At 49.6% G+C, this 19800-nt stretch overlaps 4 protein-coding genes across 4 annotated transcripts; 2 read left to right on the top strand and 2 right to left on the bottom strand.

The window, feature by feature from the left end:
* Window positions 1-105: 105 nt before the first annotated feature.
* Window positions 106-6831, bottom strand: TRUGW13939_08649 (uncharacterized protein; the record flags this gene model as incomplete). Its single annotated transcript, XM_035491779.1, has 1 exon — window positions 106-6831. The coding sequence occupies one exon, from the start codon at window positions 6829-6831 to the stop codon at window positions 106-108; it is 6726 nt and encodes a 2241-aa protein (XP_035347672.1).
* A 1463-nt stretch (window positions 6832-8294) lies between these two features.
* TRUGW13939_08648 (uncharacterized protein) lies at window positions 8295-12220 on the bottom strand (the record flags this gene model as incomplete). Its single annotated transcript, XM_035491778.1, has 11 exons — window positions 8295-8353; window positions 8415-8934; window positions 8997-9411; window positions 9468-10003; window positions 10056-10399; window positions 10456-10786; window positions 10839-10929; window positions 10981-11121; window positions 11179-11383; window positions 11431-11672; window positions 11724-12220. The coding sequence occupies 11 exons, from the start codon at window positions 12218-12220 to the stop codon at window positions 8295-8297; spliced, it is 3381 nt and encodes a 1126-aa protein (XP_035347671.1).
* Window positions 12221-15923: 3703 nt separating this feature from the next.
* Window positions 15924-17901, top strand: TRUGW13939_08647 (uncharacterized protein; the record flags this gene model as incomplete). Its single annotated transcript, XM_035491777.1, has 2 exons — window positions 15924-16040; window positions 16108-17901. 2 exons carry the CDS (start codon window positions 15924-15926, stop codon window positions 17899-17901), a joined length of 1911 nt encoding a protein of 636 aa, XP_035347670.1.
* An 885-nt stretch (window positions 17902-18786) lies between these two features.
* TRUGW13939_08646 (uncharacterized protein) lies at window positions 18787-19770 on the top strand (the record flags this gene model as incomplete). The annotated part of the gene is made up of 1 exon (XM_035491776.1): window positions 18787-19770. The coding sequence occupies one exon, from the start codon at window positions 18787-18789 to the stop codon at window positions 19768-19770; it is 984 nt and encodes a 327-aa protein (XP_035347669.1).
* Window positions 19771-19800: the final 30 nt, after the last annotated feature.

The raw sequence follows: 19800 nt of genomic DNA, 5'->3' as shown, positions 1-19800 counted from the left end.
CCTATCATATCGTAAATCAATTCCCATGTAATATATTTTTCACCTAAATGCTACCAAAACGCCAGTATGCATTATATACAACGTACATGTTTGCACGTATAAATACTAAAGTAATAAGGCATCCATTTCATCCGTCAGGTCGTCATAATCATGCATTTTTGTTGTTTTGTTCACCCTTTTAGTTGGTTCTAGGGCTCTCTCATCAAGTAAATCCAAGATATTTACGCGAGTGAGAAATACTTCTGTCGCGTTGAGAAATCCTGCCTTGGCGTTCTCCAAAGTCTGGACTTCTTTTATTTTGACGACACCGCAGTCGATTTCTATCGTCTGCTGTCCTCGGCGGAGGAAATATTTCCCATCATGGACAGACCAGCTCGTGCGAAGCCACGTCTGTAGCTGGTTTGTGGCAAAAGTGCGGGATTCAGAATGAAGTGCGGGAGACAATTGCCCAGTGGTTTCTAGCAACGAATCACCAAGCTCGGGGTTCACTGCCATAGAAGGATCCAAGAGCATGGTGGCTGCAAAAAGTATATTCTTCCGGAGCAGGTCAAATAGAGAAACAATGACGTCGCTAATGACAGCCGCCCGTTTCATGTAATCTAGAATCTGAAGAGATGATGTCATAATACCGACGAATGCTTGCATAGTAACCAACACGGGCGATTCTTCAAGAAGCCCTGGGTGATCAACGGTAAGACGAATTGCATAACGGATGGAATAGAAAACAGCCTCGATCATGCTAGCGACAGATGACATGCAACTCGTGTCATTTATATCGATATCATAAATCATCTCGCTCAATATCCGCGAGGTAGCTTGCAGAATTGGCCACACGAAGATCCAGGCACCGGCTTTGTTAAAAGAGCACTCGATGTAGGCCGGAAAGACGCATTGAAGAAGGAATGAGCGCAATGTCGGTTTGTTAGAGTCACCCGTTTCGTAAGTCTCACTCGTACACGTGCAGAGTTGTTCAATGAGATAACCTTGTTGGCCATCAACTGCTGTTCGCTCCGCTACACTTTGAAGAAACATGACCAGCTGTTTAGCAATCTTGGTACTAGAAAGCCTCACTCCGTAGCTCTTTAACCGAGCGACAATATAGGTTGGGTCATCTGCTGGTAGAGGAAACGATGTTGGATCCGTGAAGAACTTGTCGATAGGACAGATCGTTTGGCTGTGTTGCTGCAAGAAACCAACAATCCGCTGGACAAATTCGACATATTTCCCTTGGACTGTGTTTCCTTGCTGACCAAGTTCCTGGTAATTTGCCTTCATTGATGACATCAATGTCATAATGAGTTCCTTATACTCCTCACGTTTAGTCGTTAAACCTTGAGCAGCCGAGTCTTCTAGATTCTGCAAGTGTTCGCGCATATTAGACAAAAGGCAGGAAATCAATGATATACGGCGTTCAGTCAATTCAGAAAGCGTGATATGATAGAGATTGTCCTTTCTATCCAGGTGAAACGGAAGATTTTGGAGTAAAGGCGATTCCCTATCCTCGTTCATCACTGCTTCGGTAAGGCGGTGCTGGAATTTTAGCATTGACATTCGTTCCACGAGGCATGTCATCCACATTGCTAGGACCTGCGTTCGGCACTCCGTAATAAGGCTATTGTTCTTAGCGATGCAGCTTGCCAGGAACTGAGGGGTGAACTTTTTTGTTTGCGAGGTCGTTCTCAAAGCCGTCCACGAGAGCCTGCCATATGGATTGATGTAGCTGTCCCAGGAGTGCAAACCATGCTTGACAAGCACTTGCGCCAGACAGGCCCAGCATTCCGTTGTTTTCAGAAGGAGCGAGTCCTCTGGGGATCTGTCTTCACCAAAGCAATTCGACACAAGTTGCGAAACATCTGGTTGAACCTTATTTTTGAGATACAAAATTGTCTCGCTGGACTCAGGAACATCGCGCCCCGCATCATATATCTCTTCGATTGCTGACCAATCACCGTACTCTTGACTATCGTCATTCGCAATAGGCGCGGCCGGCTTAGAAATTGAAGCAGTGTCTTCTTTCTCAATGAAACCGATAATCACTTGGAGAGTCTCCTTGATCACGCCGTTGACCCTAGCCTGTGTGGGATTGAAAAGACCTAACAACTTCCCAAAGGGCACCCCAGTCATGATGTGGTACGCTTGGTCCATGGATCGTGCCGTATCAATCGATGATTTCATCCCCCCTAGAGTGGAAGAAATCAATGACTCTATTTGGCGTTGATTCTGTGCAATTGTCGATTCTATCAATTGCTTCGAAAAGGAACCCCCACTATTTGCCTGCGCTTCAACCTCTGTTCGTGCGAGGGTATGTTGCCGCACCAATTCGGACACGAAATACTCATACCAGTCAGCAAATGGTTTCAACCCAGAAACATCTTCATCGGTGGAAAGCTTAAACTGCGAGAGCCGTCGCCAGGAACGAATACTCAAGTTGCACGTTTCGAAATGAGACGTTGCTGGATCGACGAGATCTCGGATAGTTTCGACCCGGGGCCGGCAGCCATCCGGAACAGCCCAGTACAGCGTGCAAAGAAGATCATGATGGTTTCGTAGGGAGTCCAAATCTTCATGATGAAGCATTTTCTCCTTGGGATATACACGGCCATGATTGGGCAAGAGCCGCCAGGCAAAATTCATAATCTTCTTTTTGCCGTAAATCCCAGAAAGATAGCGAAGACCGCTGCCGACAATCTTGAGAAATATGTGAAAGCAGGAATCACCTGGCTGAACTTCTAATGAAGGGTTTTTGTCAAGGTAATCGAGGAAAGAAGGAGAACCGAAGCTCTGTTCGTTCTTGAGGTTGTACAAGGTATGCTTTGCAAAGAAATCAAATAATGTATCCAATATAGGCTTGCAGTCACGCCAGCCCCAGGACGCCATCAGGACAAAGCATCTGTGAAAGAGAACGCGGCAATAATTAATATAGGACAACTGGGACTTCGATTCAGGATCATACGCATCCAGAACCGTATTTATCAGCCTTTGAACCACAGGCCAATTGTCATGTTTGCATTGGAATCGTAAGCCAGGCCGAGCAATCCCAAATTTATCGACTTCATTCAGTGGAATTGTAGTAAATATAGCTTTCCACGTATCTTCCAGGGGCTGCACATCGGCGAAAGCGGAGGCGTCGTTTGCAAGAGACAGGGTTATGTCTTGAAACCACTTTTGGAAAATATCAGATGACTGCAGAAGCTGGAAGACCACAACATAAGCTTCAACCGAAGGGAAATTGTCGTGGATTCCTGCTTCACGGCGGTCTGCAATCTTGTTATCCTCGTAAAATCGACGTACTTCTGCAAGGCCAAGTTTGTTGAAGACAAGGGAAAGAACTTGACGGCAAAGATCTTTAACTACCCTGACGGCGTTGTCTAGTTTTGACGGATCCACCAAGCTGTGATCAGCAATTTGTCGTGCTTGGTTAGCAAACACTAGATTGAGGCTTGCTAATCTTATACACTGTTTCCATTTGCCGTCTCCAAGCGGGGCCGTTAACGTCACATAATCTCTCAACTGGGCTGAGATGTGTATTGCACGACCCACGAAGGCTTTTCGATCAACAGAGTCCATGAAGTGTAATTTTTCTGTCACGTATCGAATCAGGGACACAAAAGCCTGCAAATTGTCGTGTTGCGTCGGTGTGGCTTCTGTTTGAGGGTCATGTGTATTGGTGTCTTTCATAATCAGCTCAACCACACTGCCGAATTCAGAAGATACTGCGTCATTCCATGCCCCCCAACGAAACATTTGATCCCCAATGCGAATCACAGAAAACCCGGCGCTTTGGTCTAAATCACGGCTCTTCAGGTCTAACGAGCGGGAAAACTCTGTTCGTCCAATAAATGTAGAGTCGTGGAAAAAGGTCCCTACCCGGAGGGGCATCATTTTGAAATCAACAGACAATGTGGCGGAATTCTTCAAGTGGTATAGGGCCTTGGGTTGTTGAAACCCATCTGCTGTGTTGACAGAAGTACCATTCGATTCAAAGAAAGAAGGAATCTGGAGTGCATCATCAACATCATCATCCATCGCAAGACGGGTGGGAGGACGTTTCTTGGCAGGCCTCTTCTTTCCTTGGTCTCGGCTTTCAAAAGGTACTGTTTGGGGCAAGGGCAGTTTTTGTGCAGTCTTTTTGTTAAGGTTTCGCTGAGATAAGGGGCTGGCTTGCGCAAGAAAGCGATCCAAGGTGATAGATTGTCCGAATTCCCTCCTTCCATAATCACGGCCATATGTCCTATTCAGTGCATCCAAGGAAGTTTTAAAAGAAGCATCTGAAGGCCGATTGTTTTCCAAGCCGACCTCAAATTCTGCGGTACGCGGAGCGTTTCTCTTCAGTGACGAAATTCCGAATGCGCGAGGAACTACCCATTTGTCCCCAAGTCGTGTTGGCTTTCGTTTATCTGTGTGTTCGGCTCTTTTTGCAGCAAGAGAAGCGGCATGATGAGCTCGCATTTCATTTTCTGATTCTGAGCTTAGACTTTCCAGGACCCTTGTCCGCGCCTTCTTGGTCACTTGTTGCTGTGGAGTTCGAGCAACGGAGGCCGGATGTTCTTTGGAGCTTTTTCTATTAATTTTCAAGACACCCTTTGAAGATTCTCGTACTTTTTTTTGAATCCTAGGAGCTAGTAGGGCCGTTTGCTTCATAGCTCCGCTCTTCCATTCTCGCAATATTTTGTTCGTATCCTCTGTGTCATTTCGGTCAACCATCTTAAACACTTTTCGGCTGGGACTTGATCTGCCCTGGTCTCGTCTTGAACGCGCTTGTCGTGCCGCAATTCGTAGAAATTGAGGCTGTTCGGTCTTGGACCGCGTAGCGACATCAGGAGCATCGAGAATACTCAATCTGGGTGCACGGGGCCTTGGCTTTGGGTGGGATCGTGGACGGTGTATGTTATCATCAAGGCGTGTCTGTCGCTGTCGCGGTATATGCCTTCGTGTTGTCGCTGGGTTTAATTGGCCTGTCTCCTTCGGACCATGTGTCTTGGGCTTGTTTGAACGTGGCTTCCTTGGACCATAAGACGATCTCGGTATAGATGGGAACGTGTCGTCGATGCGATTGTCTTCAGGGATATCACCGTTATCCTCATTCCTACCGAACTCTTGGAAGGGGTCATCAAAGCCCGCGAAGTCGGCAAGAGCATCAAGTGACTGAGCCAGTGGCGCGGGCTCATCTTCAGAACTAGAAGTCTCAACGGAGAGTTCAAGGGGGCGTCTCCGTTCAGAAGGGTCAACATCCGTCCTTTTCGCTTTCGCAATTTTTCTCGCAACACCTCTTGCTGGTTCGGCTTGAGTAGTTTGAAGGTCTCGCTGTCGTTTTTCGTGCGCTGCCTGGGTAGCCTTCTGTTTCAAGTCTAACCGTAGCCACGAAGCCGGAAGAACTCCTTTAATCCTGCGCTGCAGTTTTTTCACCTCTCGGTCCTTCGCTAGCTGTGTCATTTCTTCATATGTGTCATCGTCTCCTGGAGCAGGAGCGTCCTCTACATCTTCAACTGGCTCGTCAATTTCCATCTCATCAAGTTCGGCCATGTCATCGGCTCCGCTTGGTGTCAAATCTATTGTTGTGGTAGGGGCTGTCTTTGGAGGTATGAACCCTCGAGGAAAGCGAAATCCATCAGGACGTACAGTGCCAGCCGATGACAAACTTCCCGAGTGAGGCGGAGAAAGAAGGGCATCCACGGTAAGCGTTTCATTATCCAGCGAGAGATCCGTGTTATCTATGACAATTTGCATCGAAAGCTGCTTAGACCTGTCATTCTTTTCCCCGCCATTATGAAACAGCTTTCTTCTCTTTGTGGCATGAGAGTCCGAAGGCAAATTTCGCGGTAGTGAGATGGGTGTCCTATGTTGTTCCCTTGGTCGAAGGGGGCTGTATGGATCTGGAGGTGATGAAGGAGGCGGCACGAAATCTGCTGAAGGGCTACTCGATGGGGGTGCAGCTGGTCCTAGATCACTCCCCTGGCTCTCATCCTGGTTCTGCGGGCGAGGAGCGTCAGGATTCGCCAGTGGCACGCGTATTGGCCGTAACCCGGTTCCTTTGAGAAGACCACGATATTTTGCATCCTCTAGTAGATAGGGATGCAATTGTATGGGGTTTCGCTGTCGCAACGATCTTTGCATAGGTTGAGATAATTCCTGCAAGATGTCGGCAGGAATGTCGAGCGATGGAAAGATATCCTTAAGTTCGTTCAACGTCAACTCTCGACGAGCATTATTTGTATCCCCCATAACGGAATGCTCGGAGGGAGGCTGTGGGATCGGGGGAAGTACAACATTTCCTTGCGATTCCCTTTGCGATTGCTGCGGTGAGACAATTGTCGAAGGCGGGGGGGACAGAGATGATAGGCTTTCGTCATCTTGTAGAATCAAATCAAGCTGCTGAGCTGGCGTTGCTGGAGTTTTCGGCGCTGCATTGAAGGCTGGTTTTCGACGTGGTACGTCGACAACTTGAAGTTCGTCCTCCGAGGAACTTGGGCTATCGTTGTCCAAGCTGTGGTCGTTTTGTGCGAAGGGTTTCGGGTCGATGAAAGGGGAATTTCGTCGGAAAGTTCGCCGCGTATATTGAGCCTTCTGGCTCAGACTCGTTTGATGGAGCTCATCATCCGAGACAAGCTCGACTGATTGCTGAGAGCGTTCATGCCAATGCGCCTCTTCTCGATCGTCCGGGACCCTAGCTTCAGCCGGAGCTTTACTGTCTTCCTGTGTTACTGGTAAACCGGCTGTCTCGAGAGCCTTGTCTTCGTCTTGCAGAGGCGCGACCTTCGCATAGTCCTGGCTATCGTATTCTTCTTCCTCATCTGAGTCTGGGACAAATCCCCTGTCCCGCCATGTTTCCATTTGCGTTCGTAACGATCGTAACCCATGTCTTTTTCACGCGTCCATCTCTCAAAAAAATGGTCAGAGATAAATTTTCGGTCATTCAGTGTTTGAACTTGACGTCTTTTTTTCAGATTGTAATCGTAATGGCTAAAGAAATCAAAAGCAGACAATACTTGTTTGGCAGAAACAAAGTGATAAGGTTCGACGCGTTTTGTGGGGAAGGAACGAGACGCGCCGGTCGGGAAAGAGCCCGGCGGACTGGCGTTAATTGAACTGTGACCTCACCTGGATAACCGCACGATGGCAAACACAGCACATTATTCAAGTTCATAAACACCCTGCAGTCTTGCGCTTGCTGCTAACCCGACGAAATAATACATAGCGCACTTACTCATCATCAATCAAGTGACAATGAGTGGTGGGCCGCGAGGAATTATCCCAGCGGCACTGGCCATTGGAGTCGGTATTTTCACAGGCACGCAACATCGCCATCGATGACCAGTGACACCATCTAGCATCGCTAGCTAATGCCTTGTACCAGGATACTACACTTTTCAACCAGCTTTACGTGATCTAGATTATGACCGAAGGATAAAAGAGCAGTTTGTGTTCCCGTTTCTTGCTGAATGTTGCCCAGACGATGAAAAGAACTCGGCGCTAATAATTTACATTATTGAAACATGCAGACAAAACTCCAACTCCAATCTATCTGGTAAGCAAGGCTTGCCAGATACAAGTGAAACCACCTCGCGAAACCCTTCCATATCTCCTTTGCCCCCGACGATTCTAGCAGAGTCACGGGAAACGTCTTCGACAAACACAAGCAACGAAAATAATTCATAAACACGATGCAACGAATGTATCGGGGGACACTACGGCATTCTAGCGGGGAATCTGCTGAGGAAAAATTTTAGGAGAGAAAACATGGAGCCATCAATTGATAGGTGAGGCGACATCTGTAATAATAGAAGATATATAACGAGATAGACATTGAATTGATGTATTTACTATTGATGAAATTAGCAGGATAATCATTTCAAGGTTGAATACATAATGAACATCAAATGGTGGCATTGAATTTGCATTGAATTTGTGAAAATAATGTGTAACATTCGACTAGTCAGGTACATGTAGTATCAATTACGTTCCAATCAATTGTGTCAATCTAGAGCTGCTGCAACTTTGGACAAGTAACCGTTTCAAAATTGATTAATTAAGATTTGAAGGCAATGGCCAGTTTCCATAGGGTATAAATTTCAATGTTCAATTATTTTTCTGTTACATAGTTCAAACATAAATCAAATACATAATTAGGTAGACTCTTAAAACCTTCCGCGATAACAGCAAAGTGACAAAGCCAGACAAATAGACACAATACTCATTTTTCTTGCCAGGTATCATTGAACAGCAAACAAATTGACACATACAGCTACGGCTACCTCCAGAGCATGGATGGGTTCATCATCCTCCAAAAATTATTTTTACCACGTGCCACGGCGTTTCAACTCGGGTAGCTCGCTGTCGTAGTGGACTTTGAAGGCTGGAGGAAGAGTATAGTTAGTACGAAGATCTTTAGTCGGTTCTAAGGGGATGAGACTCACTCGTTGGGAAGATGGAATAGCTGCCAGCGTCTTCTCTCAAGTAAACGTAGAAACCACCTGCGCGAGGAATCTTCTTCAAGACACCCTGCTGGCCAGAAACACGGCGCAAATTGTCCAGACGGCCGACGACACGGAGCATGGCAGTCAGGGCAATGCGGCTGGCATCACGACCGAGGCAGGTGTGCGGGCCCTCGCCGTAGTGGATATACGATTCCAGAGGGCGGTCGAGACGGACCTTCTCGGGTTCGGGGAAGACATTCGGGTCACGGGCAGCTCCAACAAAGCTGACGAAAACCTTTTCGCCTTTGGTGATGTTGACTTCCTTGCCCCAGTCGTTGATGGTGACGTCGCGCTGGGCTTCACGGTATGCGCCATAGGTACCATTCAGACGAATACCTTCCAGGGCATAGTGAGCCAGGACATCATCGGACTCGGGGGTGTCTTGCTTTGCGAGACGGTTGATCTCTGGCAGGTGTGCTTTACCCTCCTCCGACAGGTAGAAGTCGATGATTTGGGTGAACTAAAAGCACGGTTAGTCACATAGTTCGCCCTTTCACAAGGAAATGAAAATTGGAAACTTACCACCTGGCCCAACTTGGGGACCATGGAAACGACAGTTGGCAGAATCTGAGTCCAGGTAGCCTCGTGGGCATTTAGGCCACCATCGAGAAGCTTCTTGATCAACTCCACACCATACCCCGAAAGAGGGTTGTCGTGCTTCCGGAGACCATCAATAAAGTGCGAAATAATACCAGTGGAGCCAATGGACTTCACGTTGGCCTCGACAACATCACCAACCTTGGCAGCGACGGCTTTAGCGGCCTGGCGAAGGGGGTACGAGCGCATGAGATCGTAGTCGAAGAAGATAGCCTGGAATATAACAGACATGCTCATGTACAACTCATGCTCGGTAAAGAGGCCTCTCGGGTTGCCCTTAGTTTTCAGAGGCAGGCCGAAGACATGAGCGGCAAAGTGGACGGGAGCAAGGTTTCCAACACTGTAAATATGTTAGCCAGAGGAAAGCATTACGAAAAGATGAAAAGGAAGACGTACTCTCGAGTAATATCGACCTGTTTCTTGCCGGCAATTGTGCAAGACTTTTCGTGGAGCAGCTGAAGGGTCATTTCTTCATAGAACTCCTTCAGTTGCTTTTCCCATCCTGGACTGTACAGCGCCTTCTCCAACAGTTCACGCTGCTGGCTGTGGAAAGGAGTGTCACCAGACAGCATGTGGTCGGTGCCGGTCTTCTCGCCAAACACCGAGGCAGTTGCGTCACCCCAGGTAACACGGAAGTTTCTTGGGTCCTCAAGGACACGCTTGGCTGCCTCGTGGGAGGTAAGCTCGACACGAGGGCGGGTGTACGAAGGCTTGTCCCAGCTGTAGTCGGCCTCACGGCCGAGGTTCTTCATAATTTCCTTGTTCTTTTCTGGAATGGTCATTGGGTAGTGAGCGTAGATGGAGTCTGCCTTGAAGTGGTTGGGGAAAGCACGGAAAGCAAGCTTGTAGAAGACACAGCCTTGGTTAATGTTTAGGTCATGGTTGCTTTCTTGCCAACCCCAATTGGTGAGGTTCTTGGGGTTCTGGTCGGTCTATGGTACTATTAGTATCTCTATTGTCATCCGCGTTTATCAGGGATCATACCGTGTAGAAGCGATCACCACGGACAAGAGCGACAGCATCAGACAGCACGGCACGAGAAATTGTGTACGTGGGAGCAATTCCAACACCTGGGACCATGGGTTCCTTGGCTTCTTCGGCAACGATACCGGGATACAGCTCGACGTAGTCGGGGTGCTCGTACAAGTGACGCAGCGAATCCGCGACGGATGGGTCCGAGTTGATATCTTCAAAAGTCTCGTATGCCTTGAGACCGAAGAACTTACGGAACTCGTTCAAAGAACCACAGTTCCACTTGCGAGCCTGCTCAATACCGAGAATTTCGATAGATCGCATAGCCTTGGGGACGTTACGTGCACCGAAGGAGCCTATACAGATGTGAGTCGGATAATAAAAAGCAATTTATGTGAATTGGTGAAAATACCAGCAACATCATCGACAGCCGAGGTCAAGATATTAACGAGGTCATCATCCTTGAAGGTTCCATCCTCCTGACGTTCCAAGTGCCCGAAAGTGCGCTGGAAAGGATCTGGGTTAAGAGCCTGCTCATACTTGTGGAGTCCCATGAGCAATTCGGGCATCGTAACTTCGTCGGCTGGCTTTCCGAAAAGCTCTTTGTATACATTCTCGGTCCAGAGTTCATCGTTGGCGCTTGTAGCAGAGTGCCAGCGGTAGGCAAGGTTGAATTCTACCGAGCACTGGTTACCAAGACCGGATGGGGTAGTGTGAGCGCTGCTCATTCTGGCACGAGGGTCCTAGTAATGCATGTTAAAAACATGTCTTAAAAACATGTCTCGTAGAACTTACCAAACACCATGTGCTGCTAGTACTGTTCAGATTGACGATAGTGCGGAGGTAATCGTAAAGGGTGATGTTGATATACAAGCCACAAGTGACCCTGCCAGCTATCAGAAATGTGGTAGTCACAAATTTAAACACGCCAACTTACAATCGTCCAGTCTGGAACAAGTCTTCGTCGTACTTCTTCCAGGCCTTCTCTGCCTGCTCAGCGGGCAGGTCGGCACGAGGCTTGGTGAAGCGGCCGTTCTCGTTAATGAGAGCAAGCTGTTCGACAACGTGGTTGTGAAATCTGCATTGGCGTTATCAGCTTCACAAATCCATGTCCCAGTAATTGCAAATCAAGTACCTGTTCAACATAACCAAAAGTACACAGCACATAGCGGGGAATGCCTGCAGACGGGGCTCGGAAAAGCTGTCTGGCTTGAGCTTTCCTTCCTTGAAGGTACGGATCATATTTTGGTCCTCCTGGTTGTCACCGTACAGAATCGAAAGATCCAAGTATGAAGAGGTCTGAGAAAGGTGAGGGTTTCGGTGATCGGTCTGGAAGAGATCTGCACTAAATGAGACGCAATCATCAAATATGCCGAAAAGAACATACCGTGGATGATCAAAGAGGCCCACGCAAAGAAGACCGAGGACACCTTGTTAGGGTGGGGAGTAAACTTTTGGCGAGCCATGACACTGTCAAAGACGAGACCCGCGTCAGGAAGACCACCGGGTTGGATAGTCAATGGCGCAATGGAACGAGCGTATTCAGTGTTGGCAGCACCCAACCAAGGCAGAGTCGGGTTGTTGTAGGATCCGTCTGCCGATCTGTACTCGTATTTTGGTCCAACATATCTGCTCGCATATTAGGAAAAGCCACAGTGAAATCATGATGATATTCCTTACGAGAGAGGGGGGTGGGGGAGATTTTCCCAGAGTTCATCCAGGAAAGCGTTGGTTAACTCGGTGCGGTGCTTGGAGTTCGACGGAAGACCGCTAACGAGCTGGATAATACGTTCCATCAGGTAGGTCTTGTCGTCCACCAGCTCACCGGATGCCTTGTTCTTCATGACATCGACCAAGGTACTGTAGTCCTTGAAGCCCAGAGTTCGCAAATCCTGGAAAAGGCTGCTGGTATGATCGTGGCCATGTTCCAAGTACGTGCCATCGCCGCTTTGAGTTGGCAATGGGCGGCGCGAGGCGTGGATCACCTGGGCGTGTCTCTCAAAGATATGAAGCACATCATCGCGGGCGGCACTGTGGTCCTCCTCGACTTCGGCAGTGGCCGATTTTGCGAATACCTTGGATTGTCTCTTGCCATTTGCCTTTCCATTAGAAACGCCATTTTCCTTTGGCTTAGATTCATCCTTCTTCTTGAAGGCAGTAGAAAGCCGGCGCATCATGACGACGACAATTGGACTAAGAAGAAACAAAAAAAATAAAAAAAACAAGAGGTTGAAAAGACCAAGGGTATCACAAGTCAAAAGGGATATGCAAGACCAAGCCCGCAATTGTGGCGGAAAAACTGCATTTAAAAGAAAAAAGGCTACTCCGTACTCCGTAGTAAACAAAGATCCACTAGGGGAAACCCTACGACTGAGGGAGCCCCAAGAGCTCCAGCCAGGCTTACCAGGGTATCATAGCTCCATGAACGAACGAGGAGCTTGTAATCCACGTTACCGCTGCGGAAGCTTTCCCTTTCCCACTCATTTCCAGTTTACACGGCAAGTGCCATGATGTCACCTCCAGTCGCTGCTTCTGACTCGAGGCAGATCGCTTGTTTGGGGACTTAATCTGCTCGGAGCTTCGAAAATGGGTAATAATTGACATGGGATTGGCCCATCGATCGGTCTATCTTGGGATGCATAAAAGCCAATAGATTGGACGCCAGTTCGAAATAGTACAAGCGAGTGTGTCGATCGATGTCTAGGAAGTGGGTCTGACTCGATCAGCAAGGGCCAGAAAGAGGACAAGGGTGCTGCATGTCGCCGACAGAGTTGCGTTGCTCTCCCGCCTAGCACCTCGTTCCAGCTCGGATTGATCAGTCAAATGTAGTAGCTTCCAGTGGAGCGGGCCGCTTCCCTAACGCAGCCAGACATTAATATTAATAATGCCACCGAGGAGACTGACGCATCCAAAAGTGAGGGATCGAGTTGTCTTCCTCGAAAAGGCTAGGAGGACCCAGCTTGCCACGGAGCCTAAAAACTAAAGTGTGGCCTGCCGTCTCAGTCGGGTAATGCCTGTAACCTGTAACGAGGTATTCCGTACATGCTCCGTATTCGTTGTTGCGCAGGAGATAATAATAGTTGGAGTAATTCTAATCATCATGCGATGCTGGCTTGAGGCTTGCGAATCACAATTCGGCCAGGAAGACCTTGTGCGACAGCGTACTCGGAAGTTGGAACAGTGGTTGCGTTGTACAAACCACTTGTCAGACTCTGCTGCAGAGCACGACCAATCAGTGGCCGCATGAGCTTGCTTCATTCGACTATTTTTGCCTTGTTCCGATTTTCCGTATCCTATGCGAGGCCGTCGAATAGCAGTACGTATTAGACCATTCATTCATTGTACATCAAAACCAGTTGCCAATCAACCGAGCTCGGAGCAATTATTATGAGTTGCGAGCGCCATCCGAGCTGAACAAAGTGCACGGAAAGTTCCATGCCGCGTGACGAAGCGATCTGTATCCGTTCTGCAGACAGGTACTCTGTACGGACACTCCATACTTTAGTTTCGACTGCGTGTATGTGGGTGGGGTAGGTTGTAAGTTGTACCGCACTTGTTTAGAATTCCGAGGGCTTGTTCAGCCCGCCACGAACATGGTGGAGACTACGCTTTACTCCATATAGTTGATAGTTATGGCTAACTAATCTATCAGCATCAAGCCGATAATAGTAGTTTCAAGCGGCAAGGATCGGTAGGCGGTGGAGAAAGTCGAAAGTGCTCCAAGCTTCACTCGGCAGTAAGCAGTAAACGAGCCTACGAGGCCCTACGAGCCGGCCTGTTGGTTTTCGTCTAGGGCCCGTCGAGATCTGATCAGCGCATGGTTCGCGACGAACCCGGCGGGAGGGAAACAGTGCTCCTCCTCCCCGGCTGGTGGTAGTTGTGGTGGTGAGCGAGGCAGAGTTCGACAGGCCATGATCAGTGCATGAGAGCATCGACAACAAAGAGGATGAAGCAATTGATATCAACAGCGTGGAAAATGAAGCCAAAGAGAAGTTGTCCGGGGAAGGCACAGCGGGCCGCCAGCCGCAAGGGGAAGGAAGGAGCACAGGTCGTCACGGGCGTGCCCGGGCGATCGGGGGCTCCTGCTCTGGTGCTCCTTCGCGCGCCAACACGATCTCTCTCCCACGATTTCTTCTTGCGGTCAGCGAGTGATTCCGTTTCGTGATGGCTTGACGCTCGCCTGGAAATGGTTTCGTACCATCAATCAATAATACATATTATTACACGATCTTCATACAACAACCAAGTTACGCCTCTCCACCCTCTCGGCACCACGCTCCAAGTGGACCTCGTGCCGTGCTACCATCATCAAACCACCATGGTCCAGCCATCCACCTTGTCTGCCGTCACTTCCTCCTTGCGGAAATAGTCTGCATGAGCCGATGGCCCAAGGGCCAATGCACTCATACACTAGTACCATGTCAATTCGCCCTATCCTCGAGTAAAGCCCATTTCCGGATTAGTATTCGACGGGGCTGTCACGAACGATGCTCTTGTCATGCCAGTCATGGAGTAAACCCTCTTTCTACCAAACTTGATCAATCACCCAGAGTACGGAGTACGCGCAAGACGTGCAGTCAGATGCTCTTGGGACATCAAACAAGAAACCTGGCATCGGCTTTTGAGAGTCAAAACTCAAGGCCACATGCGGTGGGGCCTTGGAATCCGGGTGAATGAACCTTAGCGGACTGCTATTACTACGCCAAGGAGATTAAACTATGGGGTTCCCGACGAAGTACACTACGCAGTGCTGCCAGCCTACCACAGTCCCCGACTCACGAGTCATGGACGATGATTTTCCCCCTTCTATTAGTGCCAACATCTACCCGAGCACTACTCCCGAGCTCCGTACTCAGTTCAGAGAGGCAGTAAGAGCAGGTGTTCGTTCTTCAGCAAGCTCCTCTGACGGGGCTAGTGTTAGGCTTTGCGCCGTCTGCTCTGAAATGCTCCACTTGTAGCAAGGTCTTCGCACGGACAGGTCAAGAATGCCAAAATTCAGGAAGCTTTTGGGGCTCCACCACTGTCACGGCCCGCTAATCCCGTGGGTCCTCCTCCCGAACCTTCATTCAAAGCCAATCATGGCCTCCCCTGGGCAGCGCCATTCAAACTTGACTGCTTGACACATGCGCTCCCTGACAAGGGAGAAATTTTCTTTTCTTCCTATGGTGTAGCCGGGGCTTGGATGGTCGCCCTGGTGACATGGTCCCACACATACTAATGAAGAACTGACTGTGTAATTTGTACTATTGAAGGTGACTAATACTTTGATCCCAAGCTGCAGGATTAACTTGGATAAAAACAGGCGAACTGGGGTCTGCCGTATCATAGCTGAGACAAACAACAAGAGCGGCCAATGACAAAAGCTCATGGCAGTCAATTATTACTGACGAGTTACAAATGCTACTCAAGACTTTCGCCTTTTAGCCCATACCGAGCCAGACGCAGCCAGCCAGCCAGCCAAAACAAGGTCCCACTGCAGCATGATCTGCACGTTACCTACTTCCAAAGGCCAGGAAAGGAGCTTTCTATCGGGCCATTTTTGTCGTCATAAACTGTAGCGCGTGAATTTCTCTTCCCAGAAATACTAGTACTTTCCCCTATAGCCGCACGCACGCCAGGCTCGGCTTCTGACAGGCCGATGTCCAACGTTTATCATTGGCATATGACTTCGAAACTGCCCAGTGTTTATCAATTACCAGCCTCCATGCTGACCACGGGCTTTCTTGTCTAAAACCTGCTTTGTCGCATGGACCTGTTCTCCGAGACCTATCACTATATATTATAAGTTGTACAGCAGCAACCCTATCTCCGTTTGGTTTTCCTACCCACGCGTTCATCATAGGTATCGCACACAGTCTTTGAAAGCGTGGCAATCCCAGAATGGAGCCGTTGATCGGACCACAGCCTCCACCAAAGGTGTTCGTCTTGTGTTTCGATGGCACAGGCAATAAGTTTTCGGGTGATGAATCCGATAGCAATGTTTTGAAAATCTTTCGCGTAAGTGTTATTTCCCCATCGTATAGTTTTCCCCTAACTTGGAGACTCACTGCTCGGTCACTTTTAGATGCTTGATCGCAGTCGCGGTACTCAGTTTCATTATTATCAACCAGGAATTGGCACCTATGTAACATCAACATCACTCTCCAGTACAGGTATAGTCCATCGGATCAGGTCGGCATATTTGAAGGCCAAAGACTCCGCTGTCGGATCCTCGTTTGACCAGCATGTAATGGGCGGCTATAAATTTCTGATGCGATATTACGTCCCTGGCGATGATATTTACTTTTTTGGATTCAGCCGTGGCTCGTATATCGCGCGCTTTCTGGCCGAAATGCTCGACTACATTGGTCTTTTGGAAGCAGGAAATGAAGAGCTGATTCGGTTCGCATGGAAGACGTTTGCCAAATGGCAGCAGCGCCGAGGACACACCGAGGATGATGAGGAAGAGAAGAAGAGACTCTTCAATTACATGAAAGCCTTCCGAGAGACCTTCAGCCGCCCTATTAGTCGTATTCGGTTCATGGGACTCTTCGATACGGTTAACAGCGTTCCCCGATTTGAGTCTGCCTGGATGCAGCGAAGCAAGTTCCCATACACGGCGCGCAGTTCGGCTCGTGTGATCCGACATGCTGTGGGTATCGACGAACGAAGGGCCAAATTCCGACAGGATCTGATTTCTGAGGGGAAGCCATGGCACGAAAGACGCAAACATCGTGAGCATTACCTCAGACGACATATACATTTGCACCATGAGAAGCCCGAGGAGGTCCCAAAGATCACTCTTAACAACGATGCCGAGGGAGTCAAAGTTGGGAATGCGGAAGAAGAACCCGAAAAGGCAACGCACCGACGAGGTCGTGAAGATGGTGATTCGGTCTATCGAACCCCTCGAGGTTCCAGCGCCGGTAGCAGTCGTAATCTCGACCGCTACCGAGCACCCTCTCCCGCTCGAAATGTCAGCCAGAATCTGATCGTACCGGACCGCAATGCGTCGGCTGAAGATGTCTCCTCCGTGCACAGCGATACAGCGTCCCTGCAGGTTCCTCATCTAGAGCTTTTGGGGCCACAGGACGAGGAAGACCAAGATATTCGGGAGGTCTGGTTCCCTGGTGGGCACGCTGATATTGGAGGAGGGTGGAAGCTCGAAAAAGAGGAGCATTGGCCCCTGAGTCATGCTCCGTTGGTTTGGATGGTGCAAGAGGCCATTAAAGCAGGGCTCAGCTTTGACGCCAAAAAGCTGAAGCAGTTCGAGTGCAGTGAGGATTACGTTGGGCAGTACTCTCCAATCCGCGAGCTTGAGGAAGAGCCGGAGTGGTGCTTGGACGAAAGTCATGAACCAAGCCAGAACGGCGTCGAGGAAGTCACCATCAAGTTGCCCGAAGATCACACCGAAGGTGACCGGAAAGCTAACAAATCAGTCCATCGGTTCCGCAGCGCGCTGGAATACTCCAGCACCAAGGGCAAGCTGCATGACTGCCTACAGTATGGCGAGGGACTGCCGTGGTCATCGGTGTTGTCCTGGCGCATCATGGAGTACCTCCCATTTCGGCGTATGGATTTGCAGCCGGATGGCTCATGGAAGCCCATTCGCTGGCCACTGCCTTGCGGAGAAGTCCGTGACATTCCCACAGGCGCGGAGATTCACATTTCGGCCATCCGCCGCCTGAAGTACGACCCAACCTATCGTCCTGGAAACCTTATCATCGGAGGCGGTGGACGCGGTACTCGACGAGCAACGGCCGAGCATGGCATTGGGAAATGGCTGCCCAACAGTCACGAAGGGGATGTGGTTCGGGCAACGTACATACGGCAAATAGAAACGAAGCAGGCTGAAAATGGCACCGAGAAGGAGAGGTAAACATATAATATAATACAGGCCCAGTTGGTTGTCGAGTCGATCTTTTGTGTTTCCTTTTCTTTACTTAATTTGTCTACCCTTTTTTTTTTTTTTTTTTTTTTTTTTTCACTTTGTATTTCCCCCCTGTGCGGCTACATTGTTTTTTTTTTTGAGCCTGCATGCATGTGAAGGTATCGCCGTACTGTCTTTCCAACACTCGTCTCCGATTCTGGCCGAGTCACGACCGAGTCAGCTTTAAACTCTATCTACTTTCATGTGAAGCAACACTTACACGCTGCAAACGGCGGGTTCCAGAACGTGGTTGACCAGTCTGGTCACCAGGTCTGTGGCAAATAAGATGTAATCGAACCCGACATGACGCATCATCGGACGCAGGAACCGAGCAATGAGAATAAGATAGGCGCAATATACATGACTCTAGTATGTACCATGTACGAATAATAATAACAATAATATAATTATTATGATATGGCAACAATAGCGAGGAGAGCGCAGGTGACAGCGACAGCGACACCGCCCCAACCGCCTTGATTGATGGCCCCACCCCTTTCAGTCGCGTTCACCTGGATTCAACTTCTCCCTCTCTTTTTCTCCCTCTCTCGCACTCTCGCACTCTCCCCCACAGCACCCCATCCATCTCCTTGCTCAGCCTCCCTTCGCTGACAGGTCAAGTCTCGATGAACAAGCCGGCGGCGACTTTCTCCATGCTTCCAGTCGACGTCGATCTCCGCTGAACAACCGCCGTGCTGGCAGCTGCCATCGCAGGCAGCATGAGAGCAGCCTTGTCGCTCTTTGGCGTGTCTCTCTGATCAACATCTTCATCTTGTCGTCGTCGTCGTTATCAGCAGCAGCGGTAATAGCAGCAGCTCACTCGCCATCATCATCATGACAGAATCACTGGTTCCCCCAGAACAAATACGGCTCCCGCCGAGCCCGAGTCCCAGCCCGTCTCGCTCTTCATCCAGAGACAACAATCCGATGGCCAGCGACAAAGCGACAAGCGACGCTTTCCTCTCTCTCCCCATCCGCCCGCCTTCCAACTCCTTCCTGGTGCCGCCGCGGAATCGCTCGCCGTTGTCTCGAACTCACGCTCGATCGCGCTCACTTGCCAGCACTTTGCCACATGGGATGACCAGAGCCCATTCCTCGCCAGGATTAGACTCACGTGGTCGCTACGAGCAGCCTCCGAACATACCAAGACCCGAGAGCCCCATGGAGCGTGCGATGCGAAGGCACAGTCCGCTACGAGGTCTAGACGACATCCGCCCACTGGGATCGGGCTCGCTGAACATTTCAGAGACCATCTCCGAACATGCAGAGCTAGAACTATCGCAAAATCCATGGCCCGCTTCCCCGGAGATTCCGACCTCTCCCCCATTGCCGCCGCCCATGCACAATACCTTCTCCCGTGGTGCTAGACGGCCGTACACCGCCCCGCTCCATACCAGTTTTGTGAGCGTCACTAGCAACCCAGCCAGCAGTAGCCCATCATCATCACACTCCTCGCCCGTGATGCTGCCTACTAAATTTAATGAACCGTTCCCCGCCATTCCTGCCTCGTCGGGTTCGTCGATGCCCTCGACGCCAACGAGTTTACGCTCGCGGAGTCCCAGTATTTCCTCCCTCGAAACAATACCCGATATTCCGGATGAAGAGGCCGAAGCCGTGGAAGCAGAAGAAATAGCACGGTTGAAGGCGGCAGCCGACAATGCTGATGCCGACAGTATGCGTCGACGTTCGAACCTCGAAAACCCTCCTTCGGGCACCACACGTGGCTACGGACCAAGGGCCGACAAACGGAAGCGGTGGAGTGTCTGTGGAGCCGAGCGTCGTCAAGATCTAGACCTAGAGACTATCTGGGAAGATTGATTCTGTACTTTTTCCGGAACAGAATTGTCA

Source organism: Talaromyces rugulosus, chromosome V, assembly GCF_013368755.1.
Source record: "Talaromyces rugulosus chromosome V, complete sequence".
Taxonomy (NCBI): Eukaryota; Fungi; Ascomycota; class Eurotiomycetes; order Eurotiales; family Trichocomaceae; genus Talaromyces; species Talaromyces rugulosus.
This window is presented reverse-complemented; position numbering and strand designations above follow the sequence as displayed.